We start from the raw sequence: 21,868 nt of genomic DNA, 5'->3' as shown, positions 1-21,868 counted from the left end.
ACTCTGTTCAAATGACCATGCTAAATTCAGATTTCCCTCCTGTGTGAGTCATGCCCTGGGCCTTTTTCCCTCCTGGCAAAAGTGATCGTTGGGAATGAGGAAAGGATGGATTGTCTGCATCCAGGTTCCACAAATCATGTTTAAAAGTCCATGGAGTTGTTCCAACTCTGTGAAAATCCAGTTTGTTGAATCCCTCAGAATTTGGACATGCACCTAATGAGTTGTAATTTGTTGGCAAGAGATATGAGAAGTGCAACAGTAACCAGGAAATCATATATTAGCAACTTCAGGAGTGAAGGAAAAATATTTTTAAAAATTTAAAACATTTAAATATATTTCTTTGACTTGTATATTACGGCATTTAACCTTTGTAAGTATTAAAATGTCTTGTAACAGTTTAAATTTTAAAATGCATGTTTTCTTGAATTTAGTTCTCTTGATTTGAAACTCCAAGCTAATCATTTCACTGAACCTTAGTAACATTAAAGAAATAAAAGTCTTTACATGATTTCAACTAAATAGGTTTGAAGGCAGCAGTTGTTTTTGAATTTAAAGTTTTCTGTTGTAACTCAATGTGTTTTTAATTCAGCTCCAAAAAAATCAAATCCAGTTAGAATGAAGAGAGAGTGTGGAGTATTTTATCTTCAAAAGAGTTCCCCGTATCTACTAAGATCAGAGTGTAGTCAAGAATATATTTCCTAACTTGAGAAAAACATCTTCAGATTTATTGCCCAACTGAGATATGCCAGTTAGGATCTTCTTTCTTCCAGGTGTCTTTTGGTGCACTGATATTACTATGTGGTAGCAATTGCCTGCCTCGGAGAGCAGCTGTGTTCTTTTTACTGAGGCTTGTAACTTCAAAAGAGTCTGGAAGCCCATCCAGAACTGCTTGATTCAGGGAAAACAAGAGACCAGATGGGATGAAAGAGCAAGAGAATTATCAAGAAGAGATGATAGAATTCTAATGTTTGCAACATGCTTGTAACAATCTCTGAGACATTTATCTGTGGAGATCTTAATATTGTAAAACTAGCAATTTTCTGTTATTAAAAAGCATTGTGTTCTGTAAATGTTATTTAGGTTGGTTTCCTTTGCGTGTGTATTTTCAGCATATGAGAAAATAAAATTCAAGTAGTACTTTAATGCAAAAGAGCTTTATTGTTTATTTATTTCTCTTTGTTTCCAGAGAAAATTACGCCGATTGCTAAGGCATATGAGTCTCCGGGATTTTAAGTCCAAAATTATTAAGGGAGTTGAAGACGAGGATGTTATTGAAGCAGGTACTTGAAGGTGTAATTATCTCTCATGACGCAATTAGCAACAAGAGAACTTGTAATAGAGTTCAAATTTTTGAAAGCACTAAAATTCAGGTTTTATTTATTAAAATGAAAGTGAATCCTAATGAAACAGTAATGGACAAGTGTAGCAAATTAAAGACTTTAGCAAAAACACATGACGATAATTATAAGAGTAAAGTTTAGAATTTACAGATGGATGTTAGCATTGTTTGATGCTATCTGAACTGTTCTTTAAATAGTTATGGTGATGGGATATTTGTTTTTGCATTCACAGAAATGTACATGAGGAAATATACATTTCAGAAAGAAACTATTAGAATTTACAAAGGAATCATTCTCAGTTGCACCACACACACAGTGGTTTACGACTCTCATCTCCCGCTGCTTGAATTATTTCCCAGTGAGATTGTTTGTGCCTTAACATCCCTCCCACAATTCAATTCTTTTATTCACCCGTTTACAATAGTTGGTTCTTCAAATCCCATTTTTCCTGATGGCTTTTCTCGCAATTATTTTCTCGCAATTATTTAGTTTTCATTAGCTGTCTCTGTTTCATTATCCCGGGTGTATTTCCCTTTTCTGGCTTTCCTTCCCCATACTTGTCCTTTTCACTTTCTCTTTTCTCTGAAGTGATGAAAGGACCTACAAAGACACTGTCAAATGTTGTTGCTTCTGCTGGAATAGATTAGTATGAATATCAGACTGATAATCAACACCATCAAATACCTTTAAAATAACATTACAATTAAATGCCTTTATCATTTAAAGTCAAAGCCAACAATTTAAGTAGTGTTGAAACATATTTGCTGCAAATAAGATCGATAAAGAAGCCCAGAAATTCTGACTAACAGTGGGGTAGATATGCAGTGACGACTTGGGAAATTTGGGCAGAGCACAGTCTTTGCCACTTTCCTCTTACATCAGAGCCTTCAAATAGTTAAGTTGAGAACTTGGTCATCCTCACTCCCTGCCCCGTATTCCCAATTTGGTGCTTGGGTATCTCACCACTTAATAAAGTTTTTAGTTGTAGAAGTACGCACATATGCTGAAAAAAAACCATTCACAAATCCCACAATGTTATATTCAATCATCTGTCAGTCCCAGAGACATCAAGTAACCTTGATATCATGTAGCACTTTAACCAAGCATAGTGGCAATCTGAAACATTCTCACACTATAAAACCTTTTTAGTCAATTGAAGATTGTAATTGGTTAATTTTTGTCAGGCAGTGAATGAAGGAGTATGGATCCAGAGTGAATAGATGGAATTTAGAAACTTCGTCAATTATATTCTAATTGAATGGTGGAATGGTAGAGGTTCACCGGGTTCAATGGCCTGCTCCTGTTATGTGTTCTTTTGTCAGTTGTAGTGGCTTGACTTGTGCTGGCTTGTATAGAGGGTCAGTTAGCTCAGTTGACTGGATGGCTTGTTTCCAATACTACGTGATGCTAAAAGCATTGAATTGATGCATGGACTGAGGTTACCAAGAGGACTGTCCTTCTCAACCTCTCCTGAGGCATGGTGACCCTCAGGTTAAACCACCACCATTTGTCTCTTTATAATGAGAAAGCAGCCTTATCGTCTGGTAAAACTATGGTAACTTCACCTTGTTTTTTTATTGTCTTGACTCTCCAAGGAAAAGAGGAAAGAAGCACTCCAACAAGTCGTCAGGTCTGTATCATGATCCCTGTATTAGATTAAATACTGGTAATACTCAAATATGAAATGGACCGATCTTGACAATTTGAGAGGTTAATTGCAGAGACAGAAGAGCATGAAGATACTCTGCCCATCAGATCTCAGTGACATCAATATGCTGCTAAATTTCAATGCAAATTGTTCAGTTTATCTTTCTCACTTTCTCATTAAGAATAATTATAGATCTAATTATTGCCTTTTTATTGCAGTAATATGCTAGGTGCCTTGAATTTAACGTTTCTGAATGTTACTATAGGATTTGATATAATTTGGCCAAAACAGTATTAGGTTTGAACAGATTGCTTTTGTTGATTCGCCAACTAATCTGCACCCCATTTCTTCTACAGTACAAATTGTTGTGATTGAAATTTGGTATTCTTGTGTTTGTCCTAACAAGTGCAAAGCAGAATCTTGAGCAAAATATCTCAGTCCATGCATCTTTTCCGTACCCATAAGCAATCTCTTGGTTGCCTACTTTTTAGACTGAAAGGCCTAAACTTCATTAAACAGTTTTTGTTTTTACAAACATTGTTCCTGTCAGTAGAAAATTTCCAGTCAGCTTCCGGGTTGCCTGGTGGCAGAGTCAGGGTTCAGTCTTCCTAGCAGACTTCACTCCTTCCCCTAGTGGCAGCTGCAAGCTCCTAGTAGGAGTGTTCTGGTCTAAGTGTTGCTCCAACTAACTATTTTAACTTTGAGATTTGAAATATTGGAGAATGGATGCCACAGTTTTCAAGTTTTTACTCTCTCAGTGCCCACAGTATCATGCTACTACTTTTAAGCTGGAAGACTTTTGATTTGCCTTCCAAATTTGAGACCCAAACTAGCATTCTTAATCAGAAAGCAAGGCTGTTCTCTGGCCATTAATTGATCTATACAAGGAAAATCGCATTGTGTGACTGTCGACAAATAGAACATGCTTCTGATCTCCATTTGGCCTGGGAGGTGAGGCTCAAATCCTCTTCAAAAAAATTATGCTCATGGTTTCTCCAGAGCACTATATATTGCCTGATTTGACTGATATTTTAGTACATATTTCAACATTTTATAAGCTTTCATGAATGGAGCTATACATTGGTTGCACATGTTTAGCATTGGATTTGCCAAAATGCTAATTCTCTTTTAGTCTCATCCTTAGTTGTTTCAACACTATTCCTGACGTACATATGTTGTCTCTATTTTATTTCAATCTGTAGCAAATTATAATCATCTGCATTAAATTCCATCTCCCATCTCCCTGCACACTTACATATCTTGTCCAGTCCGTTCTTTGATTTCTGAAAACCCTCCTGATTCTGTGTAATTTGGTATCATCTACAATTTCCTCACTTTCCATTAAATTTCTGAATCCAGGTTATTCATGTTAGTTTGAATGAGTGATGGTTCCATTTTTCAGGAATGGAAGAAAATTTAACTAAAATTGCATATTTTGGGCTTTCTTTAGAACATGGACCCCATGCCAATTTATTTCCAATCTTAAGTGACCAGTGTTTAGTGTTTCCCTCATTATTGTTGATGGTGCTTTGATTTTTTTTTCACGTAGTCCTTTTCAGCAGTGTATGATAAATATCATATATTCCTATGTGTATATTTGTTTTGACCTCATTTGTTGTGGTCACTTGTTGTGGTTATACTTTGAAAACCTTTGTGTCTTACAATGGCCCATGTGAAGCCAAAAACTTGAAACAGGGGATTTGAATTCCCAATGACCAACTTAAAGGAATTACATAAGATTTCACATTTTAAGACTTTTGCTGTAACAAACAACCAAATTTAAATCAACATCTGCTAAACATTATGCAGTCAGGAACTAACTTAAACTTAAGAAATGATAACTCTTACTAATGAATGTGACCAGTATCCCCGTGCTATATATGTACTGTATGGTATGCTTTCCACAGAGTTGCATTCTTTTCAAAAATCTGTCAAAACTTATTTCTAGATTTCAACTGGTTCAAGTCTCCACAGTTCATAATTTGGAACATCCAGTCATCATCAAAAGTCCACTCCCTCAGTTTTCTGAAGTCCTAAATTGAATTTCAGCAGTAAGACCCACTCCAGTGATTTATTTTCCAAATCTCACCAAGGTAATTCTTCCAGTAAACTTAAATCACTGCAGATTCCTTCATTTTAACCTGTAGACAGGCTATCCTCCTCGTTCTGCTGAGTAGCGAACAGACAAGATAACCTTTTTTCCCTCTGCAGACTGCAACAACTGCTATCTTCTCTCTATTTCTTTCACCCTCTCTCTTCTCCCCCAAGCCTCCTACTTCTCTCACTCTCTCTGTCTCCCTCAGTCTTCCTGTTCAAATCCCTAAGACAGAAAGTTTGCAACAAAAAGAACATCTGCTCTGCCTTTGTTCTTAAATATTAAACCTGGCATGTGCATTGCAAATAACACAAAACCTGAACCTTCATTTTCCATATCAATCTAGCAGTGTGGCTTGGTTTTTTTTAAACAGAACTCAGCAGATCACATGACTCTTGTTTTAAAGAGATAGCATAAAACATTGTCATCTTATAAAACATCTGACTTGTAAGAGTGAATGTACAATGTTCAAATATTCTCCTGTTAATACATAGAAGTGATGTGGAGGTGCTAGTGTTGGACTGGGGTGTACATGATCAGGAGTCAAACAACACCAGGTTATAGTCCAACAGGTTTACTTGAAATCACGAGCTTTTAAGGCATTGCCGTTTTATCAGGCGATGTGAGAGAGAATCACACAGGTACAGAATTTATGGCAGACAGATCAAAAGACCATACGTGAGTGAAGTGTCGACAGGCTAAATAATAGGTCTCTGTGGGTGTTCGAGAGTGTCAGATGGTGTGAGTAAAGTGTCAACAGCTGAATAACAAGTGAAGCGATGACCTTCCAATTAAATGGATGCAGAGAGATAACTACAAAAAATAAAATTAAGGTGGTGGTGGAGACAAGCCAAATGACAGGAATAGCATAATAAGTATAAGAGTCGCATGCCGAAGGTCTAACCAAAGTAATAATTAATCCAAAACTGTACACACTAATTAAGATGGAGAGATCATAAGAATTTATCAGGGTAATGGTATCAAAACAGGACAGTAAGGAAGATTTTACTGATACAGCAGTGTGGTGCAGTCACACGTAGTGTAACATGAACCCAAGATCATGGTTGAGGTTGTCTTCATGGGGATGGAACTTAGCTATCAGTTTATGCTCGACAATTCTGCATTGTTGTGTATCTCAAAGGCCGTCTTGGAGGACACTTACCCAAAGATGGGAGGCTGAATGTCCTTGATAGCTGAAGTGTTCCCCAACTGACTAGCTGTTATTGCGCAGTGTCCATTCATCCATTGTTGTAGGGCCTGCATAGTCTTGTCAATATACCATGCCTTCGGGCATCCTTGCCTGCAGGGTAGAGATAGACAATATTGGCTCAGTCACACAAGTATCTGCCCTGTGTGTGGTGGGTGGTGTTCCCACTTGTAATGGTAGTATCCATGATGATCTGACATGTCTTGCAGAAGTTCTCTCTGCCGCATTTAATCACACTATAGGTCATCCTTTGCTTGCTATTCAGCTGTTGACACTTTATTCATACCAACTGGCACTCTTGATCACCTGCAGAAACCTATTATTTGGTCTGTCAACACCCCCCACACACCATATGTATGATATTTGATCTGTCTGTCCATTGATCTTTCTGCCTACAAATTCTATGTCTGTGTGCTTCTTTCTCACTTGACCTGATGAAGTGGCAACGCTTTGAAAGCTTGTTATTTCAAATAAACCTGTTGGACTATGATCTGGTGTCATCTGACTTGCATAGAAGTGGTAAATTAGAATATTCACTGCAATATTTTCTGCTTATCTCAGTCCACTTGTATCTTTTTTGGTTTTTATATCTTTTCTGCCATTTGTTATTGTGGTAATGAAATCATTTTTAAAAAATGCTTAGCTTCCACAGCTAAGCTTTTTATCCCACAAGTCTCTATCTGTCCATCTGATCTTTTTAGCATGCTTTTGACAATTTCTTAGAATCATCCTAGTAGACCCTTTCATTGTGTTCCCTTCAAGATTTGTACTAGCAAACTTTATTTCACTTTTAATTTTCTTTGACTGGTCATATTCATTTTTAAAGGTTTTCTGCTGAAGTTTTGTTGAGCAATCTATATTTTGTTTGAAGCGTTCTGTAATTTCTGAGCTAATTGCAATACCTATTGTACCCTGCTCACTTAATTGATCAACTTCTTTAAGAATAACAGCCAATGTTGTCCCTGCCCAATTTATTTGCATTTCCTCAGCCCAATCAAAATCATTTCGTTCTCCTTCTATCAGAAGCCCCAGTTGTTTTCAATCCAACTCTCATTACAATCAGAAAATGGAGGGTGACAATTGAGGGGGGAGCAGCAAACTATTTGGAAAGAGGGAAGGATTGATTGTCTGGGAGGGACAGTCAGCTCTGAATTTTCATGCAGTGGTGCTCAGCTTGACTCAAATTAAGGTGGGTAATGTTGAGTAGTGGCTTCAATGTTCTGTTTCAGGACTTCTGGTTAAATAACATTTTATTGAATATAACTGGCCAAGTGCCTGCTGCACTCAGTGTCGACCAATTTTGGAACAGGGGCTTCATATTTGTATGAACAACTGACCAATCGTGGGCCCAGGATCCCTTTATTTGTGGCTTCTACCAAAATACACTTTTCAGCCCAAACTTTGCAGTCTCATGCTATTCACTATAATGGACGCTTTGCACATCCTTCGCAACTGAAATCATGCATGGCTGTATTGAATTTCTATGCCAATATTTCCATTCAACAACTAAACAAAGCACTGTTTTTAATTTCATTTAATTATTTTTCTAAATTATTATGTTTGCAAATGAATGTTAGTTTTGCTTCGTATGTATCCCATACTACAAGCGTGCCTGATACCAGTATTGTGTAGAAAATTGTAAAAAGTTATTCCATTCCACAGACCTTCAATTTATCGTTTTGAGCATAAAATATAATCAAATTGGAAGATTTTCATGTTCAAAGTTTAACATTTTGTTTTCAGCTGCTGTTGTGAGATAGTATCATTTTTGTTGCATTGTTATCACTTTTAATTATTTCTCTCAGTGGCATTGAAAGTCTGTCATTACTGATGTTTCTGTTTTTAACAAGTGGGTGGGATCTGATCCAAAATATATTTCTGCTGTACTGAAGTCTGCCTCGCAGGTGAAAATAAGTCCCAAGCTCATCTGTGCTACAGATGTACAGGAATTTACATTAGTAAATTACCTTCCTTCCTTTTCTCGCCCACACATAGACAAATCCAGCAGCAGTATAAACAAGCGCCAGAAACTCTACCAAGAATTCCTCAGCTCCATTGATCAAACAGGAGAGCTGCTAGGTTTGCTTGAGGAAGATGATGCTGATGAAGTCAAACAGGAGCGGCTGGAGGTGGGTAGAGCATTCTTTGCTGACCACAGTGATTCATTGTATCAGAATTAGTTTGTTCACATTAATAAATTCTGATGTTAGGAAAATTTGAGGTTTTACCAACATCTGCTTTCTTGACATTTTATCAGGGTAAAACGATTATACTGTGAATTGGACTCACCATGTGTTTTCCCTAATATCTTGCCTTCACGCTGCATATTTCAAACTACGTAATATTTTGCACTGACTTTCCAGTAGGTCTGCGCCTTAATAAAAATTTTCTGAAGTTGAAACCATGTTCACAGATGAAATTATTTCGCTAACATCTTGCAGGTCAATCTGTTACTTGACCTTGAGGACTTTGGGAAAATAAATATCCAAATGTGTTTTTTGTATATGAATGTCCTTGCAATTAGGAGTTGGGGTTTCCAGACTCAGCCTTTGATGATTATTTCAAAAAATTGTTGTCTGTGGTATGGAAATTGCAGATAATCAAGGAATTTTTTTAATATCAGAGGCTATAAACTTCATCTAGTTTAGAAAATGTGCCCTGAGAATATGATGAACTAGCTTGTTCGGGTAGCAGGAATCAAAAGCTTCTATTGTATTCTTAAATTTTGAGTGCTTTTGAGTTTGAAAATCATTTTGTGGTGTATTCCATGCTACTAATGTGAATCATATCAAACAATACAACTTTGATTGTCCACATGCACGATTATCCTGCCACACTTCAGGGGTTTCTGTCAGAATATGAAAACATGGCCAAACATGAGCTCTTGGGAGAGGCTGAATTGACTGGGGCTGTTTTCCCTAGAGCATCGGAGGCTGAGGGGTAACCTTATAGAGGTTTATAAAATCATGAGGGGCGTGGATTGGGTAAATAGGCAAGGTCATTTCCCTGGGGTGGGGAGTCCAAAACTAGAGTAATTTTTAGAATACTCATGGACAAAGACAAGAGTGGTCCTAAAGGAAGAGTGCTAAATTGGGGGAAGACCAGCAAAATTCAGCAGGAGCTGGCAATAGTGGATTGTGAGCAGCTGTTTGAAGGTAAATCCACATTTGATATGTGGGAGGCTTTTAAAGAGAGGTCAATTAGAGTGTTGGACAGACATGTCCCTGTGAAAATGAGGGAAAGAAATGGCAAGATTAGGGAACCATGGATGACAGATTAAATAGTGAGATTAGTTAAGAGGGAAAAGGAAGCATACATAAGGTCTAGGTGACGGAAAATAGACAAATCTTTGGAAGAATATCAGGAAAGTAGGATAATCTGAATTGAGGAATTAAGAAGGCTAAAAGGGGTCATGAAAATCTTTAGCAAACAGGGTTAAGCAAAATGCCAACGCTTTTTACTCGCATAAAAGGAGCAAGAGGGTAACGAGAAAGAGTTGGCCCACTCAAGGACAAAGGAAGAAAGTTGTGGGTGAGATTCTTAATTGAGTACTTTGCATCGGTATTTACCAAGGAGAGGAACATGACAGATGTGGAGGTTAGAGATAGATGTTTGATTGCTCTAGGTCAAGTCGGCATAAGGAAGGAGGAAGTGTTGGGTTTTCTAAAAGGCATTAATGTGGACAAGTCCCCAGTTCTGGATGGGATCTATCCCAGATTATTGAGGGAAATGGGAGAAGAGATAGATCGGGCCTTTACAGATATCTTTCCAGCATCCTTGAACATGGGTGAGGTCCCAGAGGACTGGAGAATTGCTAATGTTGTCTGCTGGAGAAGATTCTGATGGATCAGATCTGTTTACATTTGGAAGAAAATGGGCTTATCAGTGATAGGCAACATGGTTTTATGCAGGGAAGGTCATGTCTTAACAACTTAATAGAATTCTTTGAGGAAGTGACAAAGCTGATTGATGAGGGAAAGACTGTTGATGTCATATACATGGACTTCAGTGAGGTGTTGGCTAAGGTTCCCCATGGAAGGCTAATGGGGAAAGTGAAATAGTGTGGGATCCAGGGTGTACTGGCTAGATGGATAGAGAACTGGCTGGGCAGCAGGACACAGACAGTAGTAGTGGAAGGGAGTTTCTCAAAATGGAGAACTATGACCAGTGGTGTTCCACAGAGATCCGTGTTAGGCCACTGTTGTTTGTGATAAATATAAATGATCTGGAGGAAGGTATAGATGGTTTGATGAGCAAGTTTGCAGATGTCAGTAAGATTGGTGGTGTAGCAGATAGTGAAGGGGACTGTCAGAATGCAGTAGAATAGAGATGAATTGGAGAGTTGGGCAGAGAAATGGCAGATGGAGTTCAATCCGGGCAAATGTGAGGTGATGCATTTTGGAAAATGAAAATCAAGAGTGAAGAATACTGTAAATGGAAAAGCCCTGGAGGAAATTGATGTACAGAGAGATCTGGGTGTTCAGATCCATTGTACCTGAAGGTGGCAACGTAGGTCGACAGTGGTCAAGATGGCATATGGCATACTTTCCTTCATCGGACAGGGTATTGAGTACAAGAGTTGGCAGGTCATGTCACAGTTGAAAAGACTTTGGTTCGGCCACATTTGGAATACTGCGTACAGTTCTGGTCGCCACATTACCTAATGGATGTGGATGCTTTGAAAAGGGTGCAGAGGAGGTTCACCAGGATGTTGTCTGGTATGGAGGATGCTCACTATGAAGAGAGGTTGAGTAAATTCGGATTATTTTCATTAGAAAGACGGAGTTCGAGGGGGGACCTGATTGAGGGCTACAAAATCATGAGAGGTATAGATAGGATAGATACCATGATGTTTTGTCCCAGAGTGGGGGACTCAATTACAAGGGATCATGAGTTCAAGATAAGAGGGGAGAAGTTTAACGGAGATATGCTTGGAAGGTTCTTTATGCAGAGGGTGGTTGATGCCTGGAACGTGAGGTGATGCCAGCAGAGTTGATAGAGACAGGCACGATAATGTCATTTAAGATGTACCTAGACAGATACATGAATGGGCAAGGAGCAGAAGGATACAGATCCTTAGAAAATAGGTGACAGGTTTAGATAGAGGATATGGATCTTTGCAGGTTTGGGGGGCCAAAGGGCCTGTTCCTGAGCTGTAATTTTCTTTGTTCATTGTTTTTATTGTAGACGGTGTAGGTTTAGGATGAGAGGGAAAAGATTTGAAAGGGACCTAAGGGGCAACATTTTTATGCAGAGGGTGGTACATGTATGGAATGAGCTGCCAGAGGAAGTGGTGGAGACTGGTACAATTACAACATTTAAAAGGCATCTGGATGGATACATGAATAGGAAGCGTTTTGAGGGATATGGGCCAAATGCTGGCACATGGGACTTGCTTAATTTAGGATATCTGGTTGGCATGGACAAGTTGGACCGAAGTATCTGTTCCGTGCTGTAGAACTCTATGACTATGATTCTGTGAAAGGAGATCTGCAGGTGTGAGCAGCGAGGGAACAGCATTTGGCTGGTTATATGTGCCTCATTGTGATTTGCACCAATTACCTAGGTCTCTTTAGCCTTGTGTAATTTCCCTTTGCTTCTCCAACCCCACGTAGAAAAGCACAATTTATATGCTTTTAATACTCTGTTGTACCTTCTCTTCCACTCCCCCAACTTAGAATGGTAGGGAAACCTTGAACATTTATGTTCAGAAGCTATATTTAAACTACTGTATTTTGCTTTTTTGCCTGTACCTCTCCTCTACTTCCCAAGGTATGTTTCCTCAAACATATATCTGGTCTTTTTGTGTATCTTGGGATGTAATCATCGCTGGCAAGACCTGTATTTATTGCCCATGCTTAATTGCCTTTTGAAAAGGTAATGAACACTTTCTTAAGCCATTTTCGTTCTTATAGTATAGACACACCCCAGGTGCTGTTATGGAAGGAATTCTAGGATTTACTACTTTATATTTCTCCTCTGCCTTTGTGCTATTAATTCCACAATCCTTCAGTCTAATTCATTAAGGGGCTACACAGCTTTTAGATTAGATTACTTACAGTGTGGAAACAGGCCCATCGACCCAACAAGTCCACACCGACCCTCCGAAGAGCAACCCACCCAGACCCATTCCCCTACATTTACCCCTTCACCTAACACTACGGGCAACTTAGTATGGCCAATTCACCTAACCTGCGCATCTTTGGACTGCAGGAGGAAACCGGAGCACCCGGAGGAAACCCACGCCGACACGGGGAGAATGCGCAAACTCCACACAGACAGTTGCCTGAGCCGGGAATTGAACCCAGGTCTCTGGCACTGTGAGGCAGCAGTGCTAACCACTGTGCCACCGTTCCGCCCGCTGCTTGGTTTGTTCATTCCGATCCCATATGTTACTTCTAAATTCCTGAATATTATTCAGCAGTGGTGGTATTTAGAGCCATAGAGCTGTACAACACAGAAACAGACTCTTTGGTCCAAATAGTCCATGTCAACCAAATATACTAAATTAATCTAGTCCCATTTGCCAGTATTTGGCCTATATTCCTCTAAACCCTTCCTATCTATATACCCATCCAGATCCCTTTTAAATGTTGTAATTGTACCAGTCTCCACCACATCCTCTGGCAGTTCATTCCATACACTCACCAATCTCTGCATGAAAAGATTGCTCCGTAGGTCCCTTTTAAATCTTTCCCCTCTCACCTTAAACCTATGCCATCTATTTAGGAAAAGACCTTGGGCACCCTATCCATGCCCCTCATGATTTTGTAAACTTCTATAAGGTCACCCGAGCCTCCAACTCTCCAGGGAAAATAGCCCCAGCCTATTTAGCATCTCCCAATAACCCAAGCCCTCCACTTTTGGCAATATCCTTGTAAATCTTTTCTGAAGCCTTTCAGTTTTCACAACATCTTTCCTATAGCGGGAGACCAAAATTGAATGCAGTATTCCAGAAATGTCCTAACCAATATCCTGTTGCAACATGACCTCCCAACTCCTATACTCAATGCACTGACCAATAAAGGCAAGTGTACCAAATACAGCCTTCACTATCCTGTCTGCCTGCATTTCCACTTTCAAGGAACTATAAACCTGTACCCCAAGGAATCTTTGGCAGTACTCCCCAGGATTTATCATTAAGTGTATTAGTCCTGTCCTGATTTGCTGTACCTAAGGTTCCTTTCCTGGAAGTTTCATTCCTGGGTTTATTGGATATTATTTGGAATTCAGTTGCTGGTACAACCTACTCATCAAGATTTTATGCAGCTCATCCTCTGCAATTTGAGAAAATCCTTTTGGGGATCAGTGTTGTAACTGGAATATTGAATTCTGAGAGACTCCTGCATGAATAGCATCAGTAAACAATCCAGTAGGATTATTCCCTATCCTATGTGGTAATGAGGCCAGAGATAGCAAGATCGTACAAATGAATGCATGGTCAAAGAACTGATGTAGCAGGGAGGGGTTTCAGATATCTCGAGCATTGGGATCTCCACTTTAGGTGGTACCTGTACAAGAAGGACAAATTGCACCAATATCTTTACTGGGAGGTTTGCTAGTGCCACTCGGGAGGATTTAATTTAGAGTGCCAGTAGGGTGGGAACTAAAGCAGTGGGACAGCATGTGCAGTGAAATAAGAGAGGAGAAGAGCTAAATCAACTAAGTCTGGTAGGAAGAACAGGCAGGACAGGTTAACGAACTCAACAGGGCTGGCGACAGAGGTGTATTATTTTAAGTACAACAGGTATAGTAGAAAAGCTTAGAGCATGGATTAGTACATGGAGTTACGATATTGTAGCCATTACAGAAACATGGTTGAGAGAAGGGCAAGTCTGGCAGCTCAACCTTCCAGGGTTTGGATGTTTCATGTGAGATAGAGTGATAGGGAAGTTGCATTATGGATTAAGGAGAATATTGCAGCTGTACTGAGAGAGAACACCTTGGAAGGCTCATCCAGTGAGGCCATATGAGTATGACTTAAGAATAGGAAAAGTGCAGTCACTTTGCTGGGATTATACTATAGGTCTCATGCTAACCAGTGGGAGACGGAGGAACAGATATGTAAGCCGATCAGGGAAAGATGTAAAAATAACAGGGTTGTTGTTGTGGTTGATTTTAACTGCCCCAGTATTGACTGGGATTCCCTAATGCTGGGGCTTAGCTGGGGCGGAAGTTGTTAGGTGAATCCTGGAGGGTTTCTTGAAAAAAGTATGGATAGTTCAAGTGGGGCTGGGGCCATAATGGACCTTGTATTGGAGAATGAGCCCGGCAAGGTGATCAAAGTTATCGTGGAGGAGTATTTTGGGATCAGTGATCATAATTCAGTAAGTTTTAAAATAGTTATGGAGAGAGATAAGACTGGTCCTCAAGTGAAAGTGCTGAATTGGGGAAGGCTAAATGCAAAATTATTAAGTAGGGACTGGAGAAGTTAAATTAAGGGTTGCTGTTTGAGGGTAAATCCATATCTGACATGAGAATCTTTTAAAGGCCAGTTGATCAGAGTTTGGACCAGCAAGTTCCTGTGAGGATATAAGGATGGCAAGATTCGGGAACCTTGGATGACGAGATAATGAAAGTTTAGTCAAAAAGGAAAAAGAAACATATGTAAGGTTTAGGAAATTGAAATGAAATAAGCCCAATGAGGAGTATAAAGGAAACAGAAAAGAATTTAAACAAGAAATTAGGAGGGTTAAAAAAAGGCCACAAAATGTCCTTGGCAAATAGGATTAAGGAGAATCCCAAGGCATTTTGCACATGTACAGGGGAACCTCGATTATCCGAACGTGATGGGCGGGCATTATTTCGTTCGGATAATCGATTATTCGGTTAATCGATTTAATGCCTTTTCTCTGGGGCTCGGAGATTTTAAAGTCTGCTCACTGTTCAGGAGGTAAGGCACCATGACAGCATGGGAGACCCCGCCCCCAACCCCCCTCGCCCCCGCCCCCAACCCCAACCCCAACCCCGCCTGACTGGAAACCAGCAACAAGGCTGCTGCAGTTGCTTTTGTGGGGTAAGTTTCCAAATAGCGTGCGCACACACTCTCACATGACTTTTCACTGCAACTTTTTGGCAAGTTCCATGTTTGCCCTGTACAGGACAATGTTGGAGAGATTATTTGGGGAACAGGAATTTGAACAGAGGAACTGCACAAGGTTTTCTCCAGTCTCCTGGGACCTTACCTATGCTAAAGAGGATAAGAAGGTCTCAGGAGACTTGAGAAAACCTAGTGTGGTTCCTCTGTCCAAATTCCTGTTCTGCCCAGGCTCTTGCTTTCTCCATCCTGAACCTGCTCTCTCTAGGCTGTTCCTGCTCTCTCTCCAGGTTGTTACTGCTCAGTTCAGATCATTCTTGCTTTCTTGTTTTGTTCAAGTTGTTTCTGTTTTCTCCATAACATTCCTGCTCTTTCTCCAGTTTGTTCCACTCTGTTCATTTTGGTCCTGCTCTTCTCAGATTTTCTCTGTCTCCAGATTATTCCTTCTCTCTCTGTTTCCAAATTCTCTCTCTTTTCTTTTCTCCAGGTTCATTTTCTCGCTCTCTCTCCTCTCTCCCCCCTTCTGTCTTGTTCTTGCTCTCTCTGTCTGTCTCCAGGTACACTCTCTCCGTCTTTCCCTCTCTCCATCTTGGTGATCAATAAACATATATAAATTATGTTAAAACTTGTCATTGTTGCCCCTCTTCCTTTCATTCAGACATGTCTTTGTCTTTGATACCTTGCTACTATGGGCTGATAGCAATTGTACTCAAAACTTATCCAAATATATTGATGAATGGAGTATCTCAGGCCATGCCTGAAAAACATAGAACTTCATTCTTAATGTACATTCTGATTCATTTTAGAAGACTTTGGGCTGTAAACTTCCCAGATGAAATATAAGATATTAGATTAGATTCCCTACAGTGTGGAAATAGGCCTTTCAGCCCAACAAGTCCACACCGACCCTCCGAAGAATTATTTACCCAGACCCATTCCCCTATCCTATATTTACCCCTGACTAATGCACCTCACACTATGGGCAATTTAACGTGGCTAATTCAGCTGACCTGCACAACTTTGGATTGTGGGAGGAAACTGAAGCACCTGGAGGAAACCCACGCAGACAGTTGACTGAGGCGGGAATCGAGCCCAGGTCCCTGGCGCTGTGATGCAGCAGTGCTAACATTGTTCCTCCAGTTTCCATTTGACCTCACTCTGACAGTGGAGGAGGCCAAAGATGAACATGTTTCTGGGGGAGATGGAGGGAGAATTAGTGTATGGCAACCCGAAGGTTGAGTTAGTTATAGCCCAATCTTCAACATTGACTTCACCAGCTTCAAAGTCCCTCCTCCCCCAGCCTTATCCCATGTCTAGCCCCACCCCACCACTTTGCCTCCCTGACCTGTCTGTCTTTCTACTCACCTATCCTCTCCATCCTTCCCACTGACCAATCACAATAATCCCCTACCTGCATCCACCTATCAACATCTCACCTACCTTTCCCCCAGTCCCACCCCACCTTTCTCTATATACTTCTGGGCTCCTTCCCCCTCCACAGTCCTGACGAAGGATTTCAGGCTGAAGCATTGACTTTCCTGTCCCTTGGATGCTGCCTGACCTGCTGTGATCTTCAAGCTTCACATCTATCGAGTCTGACTTCCAGCATCTACTGTTCTTGCTGTCTACCAATATTACAATGTGTTTCTGCCACAAATTTAAAATCTCTCAAATCCTTTTGCATGTGGTTATTTCAGAAGTAAGCATGTTTTTATTTTTGTTCTAATAATTATTTTGAAAATAATTTATGATTCTTTAACATTTTTACCCTCAGTAACAATTTTTCATCCAGCTTCAAAATAATGCAGCCATTTTGTTTTGTGTCCCAGAGAGCTGAGCGCCAAACTCGAATGATGGATTCATCCCAATATGCAGAGTACTGTGAAAGCCGCCAGCTGAGCTTTGGTGAGTACAGTCAGACCTTGATAAATATAAACTGAATTGATTATAATTCAGTGCTACTGCTGCTATCATTTTGTACATTGTAACTAATAAGATGTTGGTGTTGTTGTATTTCTTAAAATGACACATGTATGCTCACCTATTAGATGCAATATTGATGTAAATGAGCTTTAATGGAGGAAAGGTTTGCACCAAATTTCCACCATTACCCCACTTCTTTATCCTACTTTGAGTTCCTCTTTAAAATATTTTCTGTATTTAAACTTTTGTCACCCCCTTAATTTTCTGTCCTTTGAGTTGACGTTGATTTATATCTGATTACATCTTTGTGAAGCATTGTTTATTTTTCTACATTAAAGATTCTATAGAAAGGAAATTGTTGGTGTATAGCAATATTGATCATAATTCCGGGTTTATTAAAGTGGAATGGGAGAGATTACAGTTGGTTACAATTGAGTGGGAGACTAGTTAATTATATGCAATTAGAATGGGCAGAGGGGTGAGGGGCTGCGCACTGTAATGTAAGCACACTGGATGAGATACAGATCACTGTCTTGCTTGAAGGTTGTGCCATTGCTAATATGATGTGGAGGGGCCAGTGTTGGACTGGGGTAGACAAAATTTAAACTCACGCAACGCCAGGCTGTAGTACACTAGGTTTATCTGGAAGCACTAGCTTTTGGAATGCTGCTCCCTCAGGTGTTGTGAAGCAGCACCATAAGACATATAAAGCAGCAGCACTCCAGAAGCTAGTGCTACTGGATAAATCGTTTGGTTATAGCCTGGTGTTGTGTGATTTGTAACATTGCTAATATGTTTAGAGGACTGTTGTGCAACAGATTGTGAAAATTGATCTATTTGAAGCACTAAGAACCTACTTTTTTAAAGGCACTTGGTTCACCCTTTTTTTTGAACCACTTACTGGGCATCGTATGTCTTGAATTACATAACAAGTCAATGTTCATTGATTGTGAAGTTGCTTGGTCTTTTTGTAAATCTCATGTCTGCCTTTATGCTGTCAGGAGTTGTAGATATTTGAAGTTATTTTGAAGTTCAGTTAGGTGTAGCCTGTGAAGACACAAGATCCCCAACTCAAACTGTGACATCTTTCTAAGAAATAATTTTGAAGATCTGGTGTGAGAACTGAAGAAACAAAACAGATATGCTCACTGAGAGTCTTCTGGAAGAACACCCTCTCTGAAATGTGCTACTTCTGAGGAGATTCATGCAGTGACACCCATCCATTCGAATGAAGGTGCCAAGCTGAAATTTTGCAAATCCTATTCTTTTATTCTCCAAAACCTGGCAAATGTTCTTTTCCTAGGTTCCTTTACTTTCCCTTTTACTGCGGCTTATGTGTGTTTGTGAGTGCACTTGTGTATTGGCTTATTGAGAAAGGTAAATACTTATATTTACAAATGTCAAACTATTACATCGGCTTTGCAATTTTTTCTCAAAAGACTTGTTTTATAATCTGTTGTTTAATATAGAAACCAGTTTGATGGATCTTTTTATTCTGAATCTAATGGAGGTAAACTAATAATTAGCCATAATCTGTAATTCGGTAATCTGTACTGTTGAGAGAAGTGGGACGAGATCAGGATAGTGCAATCACTAACATTATTACAAGTAGACTGGGCAGTTGCAGTACACAACTTTCTGTGGCTTTAATCTTTTGTTTTATTTTATTCTATCACAGTTTATTGCCTTACTTTGTCCAATGTATTGTTTGGATTGGAGCGTAGAAGTATTACCTTATATCTGGTCTTCAAAATCAAGTATGCATGTTGAACATTCAACCATATGTAAATCATGTAGTCAGTAAGGTACATTGGCATGAAGTGAATCATCGTGATATCGAAGGTAGAGTTTGCAACATATTTTATGGTTTGACAAAATTGTTCAGTTCCAAAAAAAAGGCTATCAAATCCAAATATTCCATATATATGATTAGAAATATGCTGTGTACGATTGAAGGCGTTTGGCAATAGCACATGACGTTACTGAAAGAGCTGAATTTTGCAATTCTACATTGGAAAATTTTATTCTGACATTAGAGAATTTTACAAATTTAAGGCGTGATACAATGAAATTATGCCAGGAGTGATTGTTGAAAATCTTAGTGCGCACTCCCTCTCATTATCTTAGCATTAACAGTAATGGTAGGACCTTGTGCCTGACTTCCTTTTATGTGTTCCAAGTGGAAGAGGCTCCTTACCAGCATTTAATTATTTTTAACATTAATTTGAAATGAATGGTATAATTTCATGAAAGATAATTGTAAGTTCTGTACATTAAATCAAGAGTAAAGGAATTAACATCTTGCAGTCAGTGAAACTGAATGAGCTGTGGATCATCAGCAACTAATGCAAATTGACTGATCACAAATAACTTCAGCATTAAAAGGATCTTTTGTTAACAAAGTGCATCTAAGCTTTAAAACTTCCTGCCATGATGTCCATTCATTTCAAGCCAACTTGGCCAAAGCTCCACATTCCAGAGCTAAATACTGTGTTCACATAATTAATGCTCATTGACATTTATAACTTAGTTACTGGAAGTGTTTGTGAACTAGTACAATAACAGGTTGTAAATTTGAAAGCTTGCTCACTACCTCGAGATGTTGTTAATAGATGAGTAAGAGGTAGGTTAAAGGTCACAAATGCTGAAGAAATAAATGAAGTCATGATAAAGTTGCACATGACTTTAACACGGACAAAAACAGAGCATTATTATTTAAACAATCTGCAGACTGAAAGGTTTCAAAAAATCTCAATCTCATTTTCAACATGATTTAAGTGAATAATTGTTTTTGAATATCTGAAATCTGGTTTATTAGATGCAACATTTCAAATAACACATCATGCTGAGCACAGCATGGGTGTTTTGGGACAAAGTAATCTGCTTTTCCTTTTCTCCAGCAAATGCCGAGAAGTAATTTACAGTACGGAGTTCGTTATTGAGCTGTAAAAATGAGTGTTTTTTTTCTGGGATTCTAAATAGTTGGTGACTATATTTTGAAGTAATACACCGCCAACTGTCTTTATCCCTTCCTGCCTTTGAAGTGCAGCTGCTCTGACACAGTCATAGTCTGGGATTCATTCTGAGCTGAAAATATCATTGTGTGGTGCTGATCGTGATCAGCAAAATGTATATAAAGGATACTTCAGGGATGAGTGATTTGTGGAATGGGTGCAAATGAGTTGCATCGAACAGAGAAGCTAAACGTTCATTCTCGACTCTATCACCAATACCTGACAGTTGCTGTTTCTAATAGGTGATCAGTTTATGTGAAATAAACACAGTGTTGGATTTGGTTAGAGGCTGCTGACAGCAAACATGTTGATATCACATGAGATTATCCAAGTTTTGTTGATAATAGCTGGTAGGTATTTTAAAATAAACTCAAATCAGGTGTGGATGGTTTACAAAGTAATAATTAAACCTCTCAGTGTGGCATGTCCTTTTTATTTGAAAGTGAAGTATGCTTTGTGTCTTGATGAAGGTGAAATTACTCTTCTGCACCAAATATGATTTTAGATTAGGTCTTTTCCTGAACTAATTATTTCTATAAACAATTCCTTCAGATTGGCAAGGATTTCAGTCTTGGCTATTTTTACATATGGATATTGAAAGGTATCATGAGGCATATTTACATTAAGCATTAATATTTGTAGTTCTGTAACATAAGACTTCACAATTATACATTTCATTACTCTTCGAAGACCCTTAACAACTCATGAAATAATTTTATGGCAATTTCTAAGGCATTGAGACTCATCTTAGAATTGAAGTGCCACAGTCAAAATGAAGTTTATTTTGTTCATTCATGGCCTGTGGGCATCACTGGATGGCCAAGCAATATTGGGCGAAAGTGAGGACTGCAGATGCTGGAGATCAGAGCCTAAATTAGAGTGGTGCTGCTCCTCGGATGCTGCCTGACCTGCTGTGCAAATCCAGCACCACTCTAATCGAGGCCAAGCAATATTGCTAATTCCTAATGGCTCTTGTAAAGGTCGTGTTGAGTTGTCTTCTTGAACTGCAGTTAATTTAGTGAAGGTAGACGTTAGAGAGGGATGTTCTCAAATATTGACCCAGCAATGTAGAGAGAACAGTGGCAAATTTCCAATCAAGACAGTTCATGCGTTCGAGGAAACATTGCACGTAGTGATGTTCTTGTGGCTCTGTTGTGTTTGTGATTCGGGAAGTCATTCTTGAAGAAGCCTTGGGGAATTTTGGTAGTGCATCTGGTAGATAGAGTCATAGAGATGTACAGCATGGAAACAGACCCTTCGGTCCAACCTGTCCATGCCGACCAGATATCCCAACCCAATCTAGTCCCACCTGCCATATCCGGCCCATATCCCTCCAAACCCTTCCTATTCATATAGTGCTGAGAGAAAAACCTATTTGGCCTCATTCTCACTGATCTGCTGCCTGCAGATGCATCTGTCCATGATAGTATTGGTAAGAGTGACCACCGCACAGTCCTTGTGGAGACGAAGTCCCACCTTGTCATTGAGAATACCCACCACCATATTGTGCAGTACACAAATGGGACAGACTTCAAACAGATCAAACAACTCAAGACTAGGCATCCATGAGGCACTGTGGGCCAGCAACAGCAGCAGAAATGTAC

At 39.5% G+C, this 21,868-nt stretch overlaps 1 protein-coding gene across 8 annotated transcripts in view; it reads left to right on the top strand.

The window, feature by feature from the left end:
- The window catches only part of supt3h (SPT3 homolog, SAGA and STAGA complex component), a 469,791-nt gene that overhangs the window by 323,901 nt on the left and 124,022 nt on the right, over positions 1-21,868 (top strand). For all 8 annotated transcript variants that reach the window (XM_043682678.1, XM_043682668.1, XM_043682695.1 and 5 more), the window contains 3 exons: positions 1,187-1,280; positions 8,286-8,419; positions 17,157-17,232. In XM_043682678.1, coding sequence (XP_043538613.1) covers positions 1,187-1,280; positions 8,286-8,419; positions 17,157-17,232 — 304 coding nt within the window. The remainder of the gene's footprint in view (positions 1-1,186; positions 1,281-8,285; positions 8,420-17,156; positions 17,233-21,868) is intronic.

The sequence above is a fragment of the Chiloscyllium plagiosum genome, chromosome 3, assembly GCF_004010195.1.
Source record: "Chiloscyllium plagiosum isolate BGI_BamShark_2017 chromosome 3, ASM401019v2, whole genome shotgun sequence".
NCBI classification, from domain to species: Eukaryota; Metazoa; Chordata; class Chondrichthyes; order Orectolobiformes; family Hemiscylliidae; genus Chiloscyllium; species Chiloscyllium plagiosum.
The sequence above is the reverse complement of the archived record's forward strand: the minus strand, read 5'-3'. Positions and strand labels throughout refer to the sequence as shown.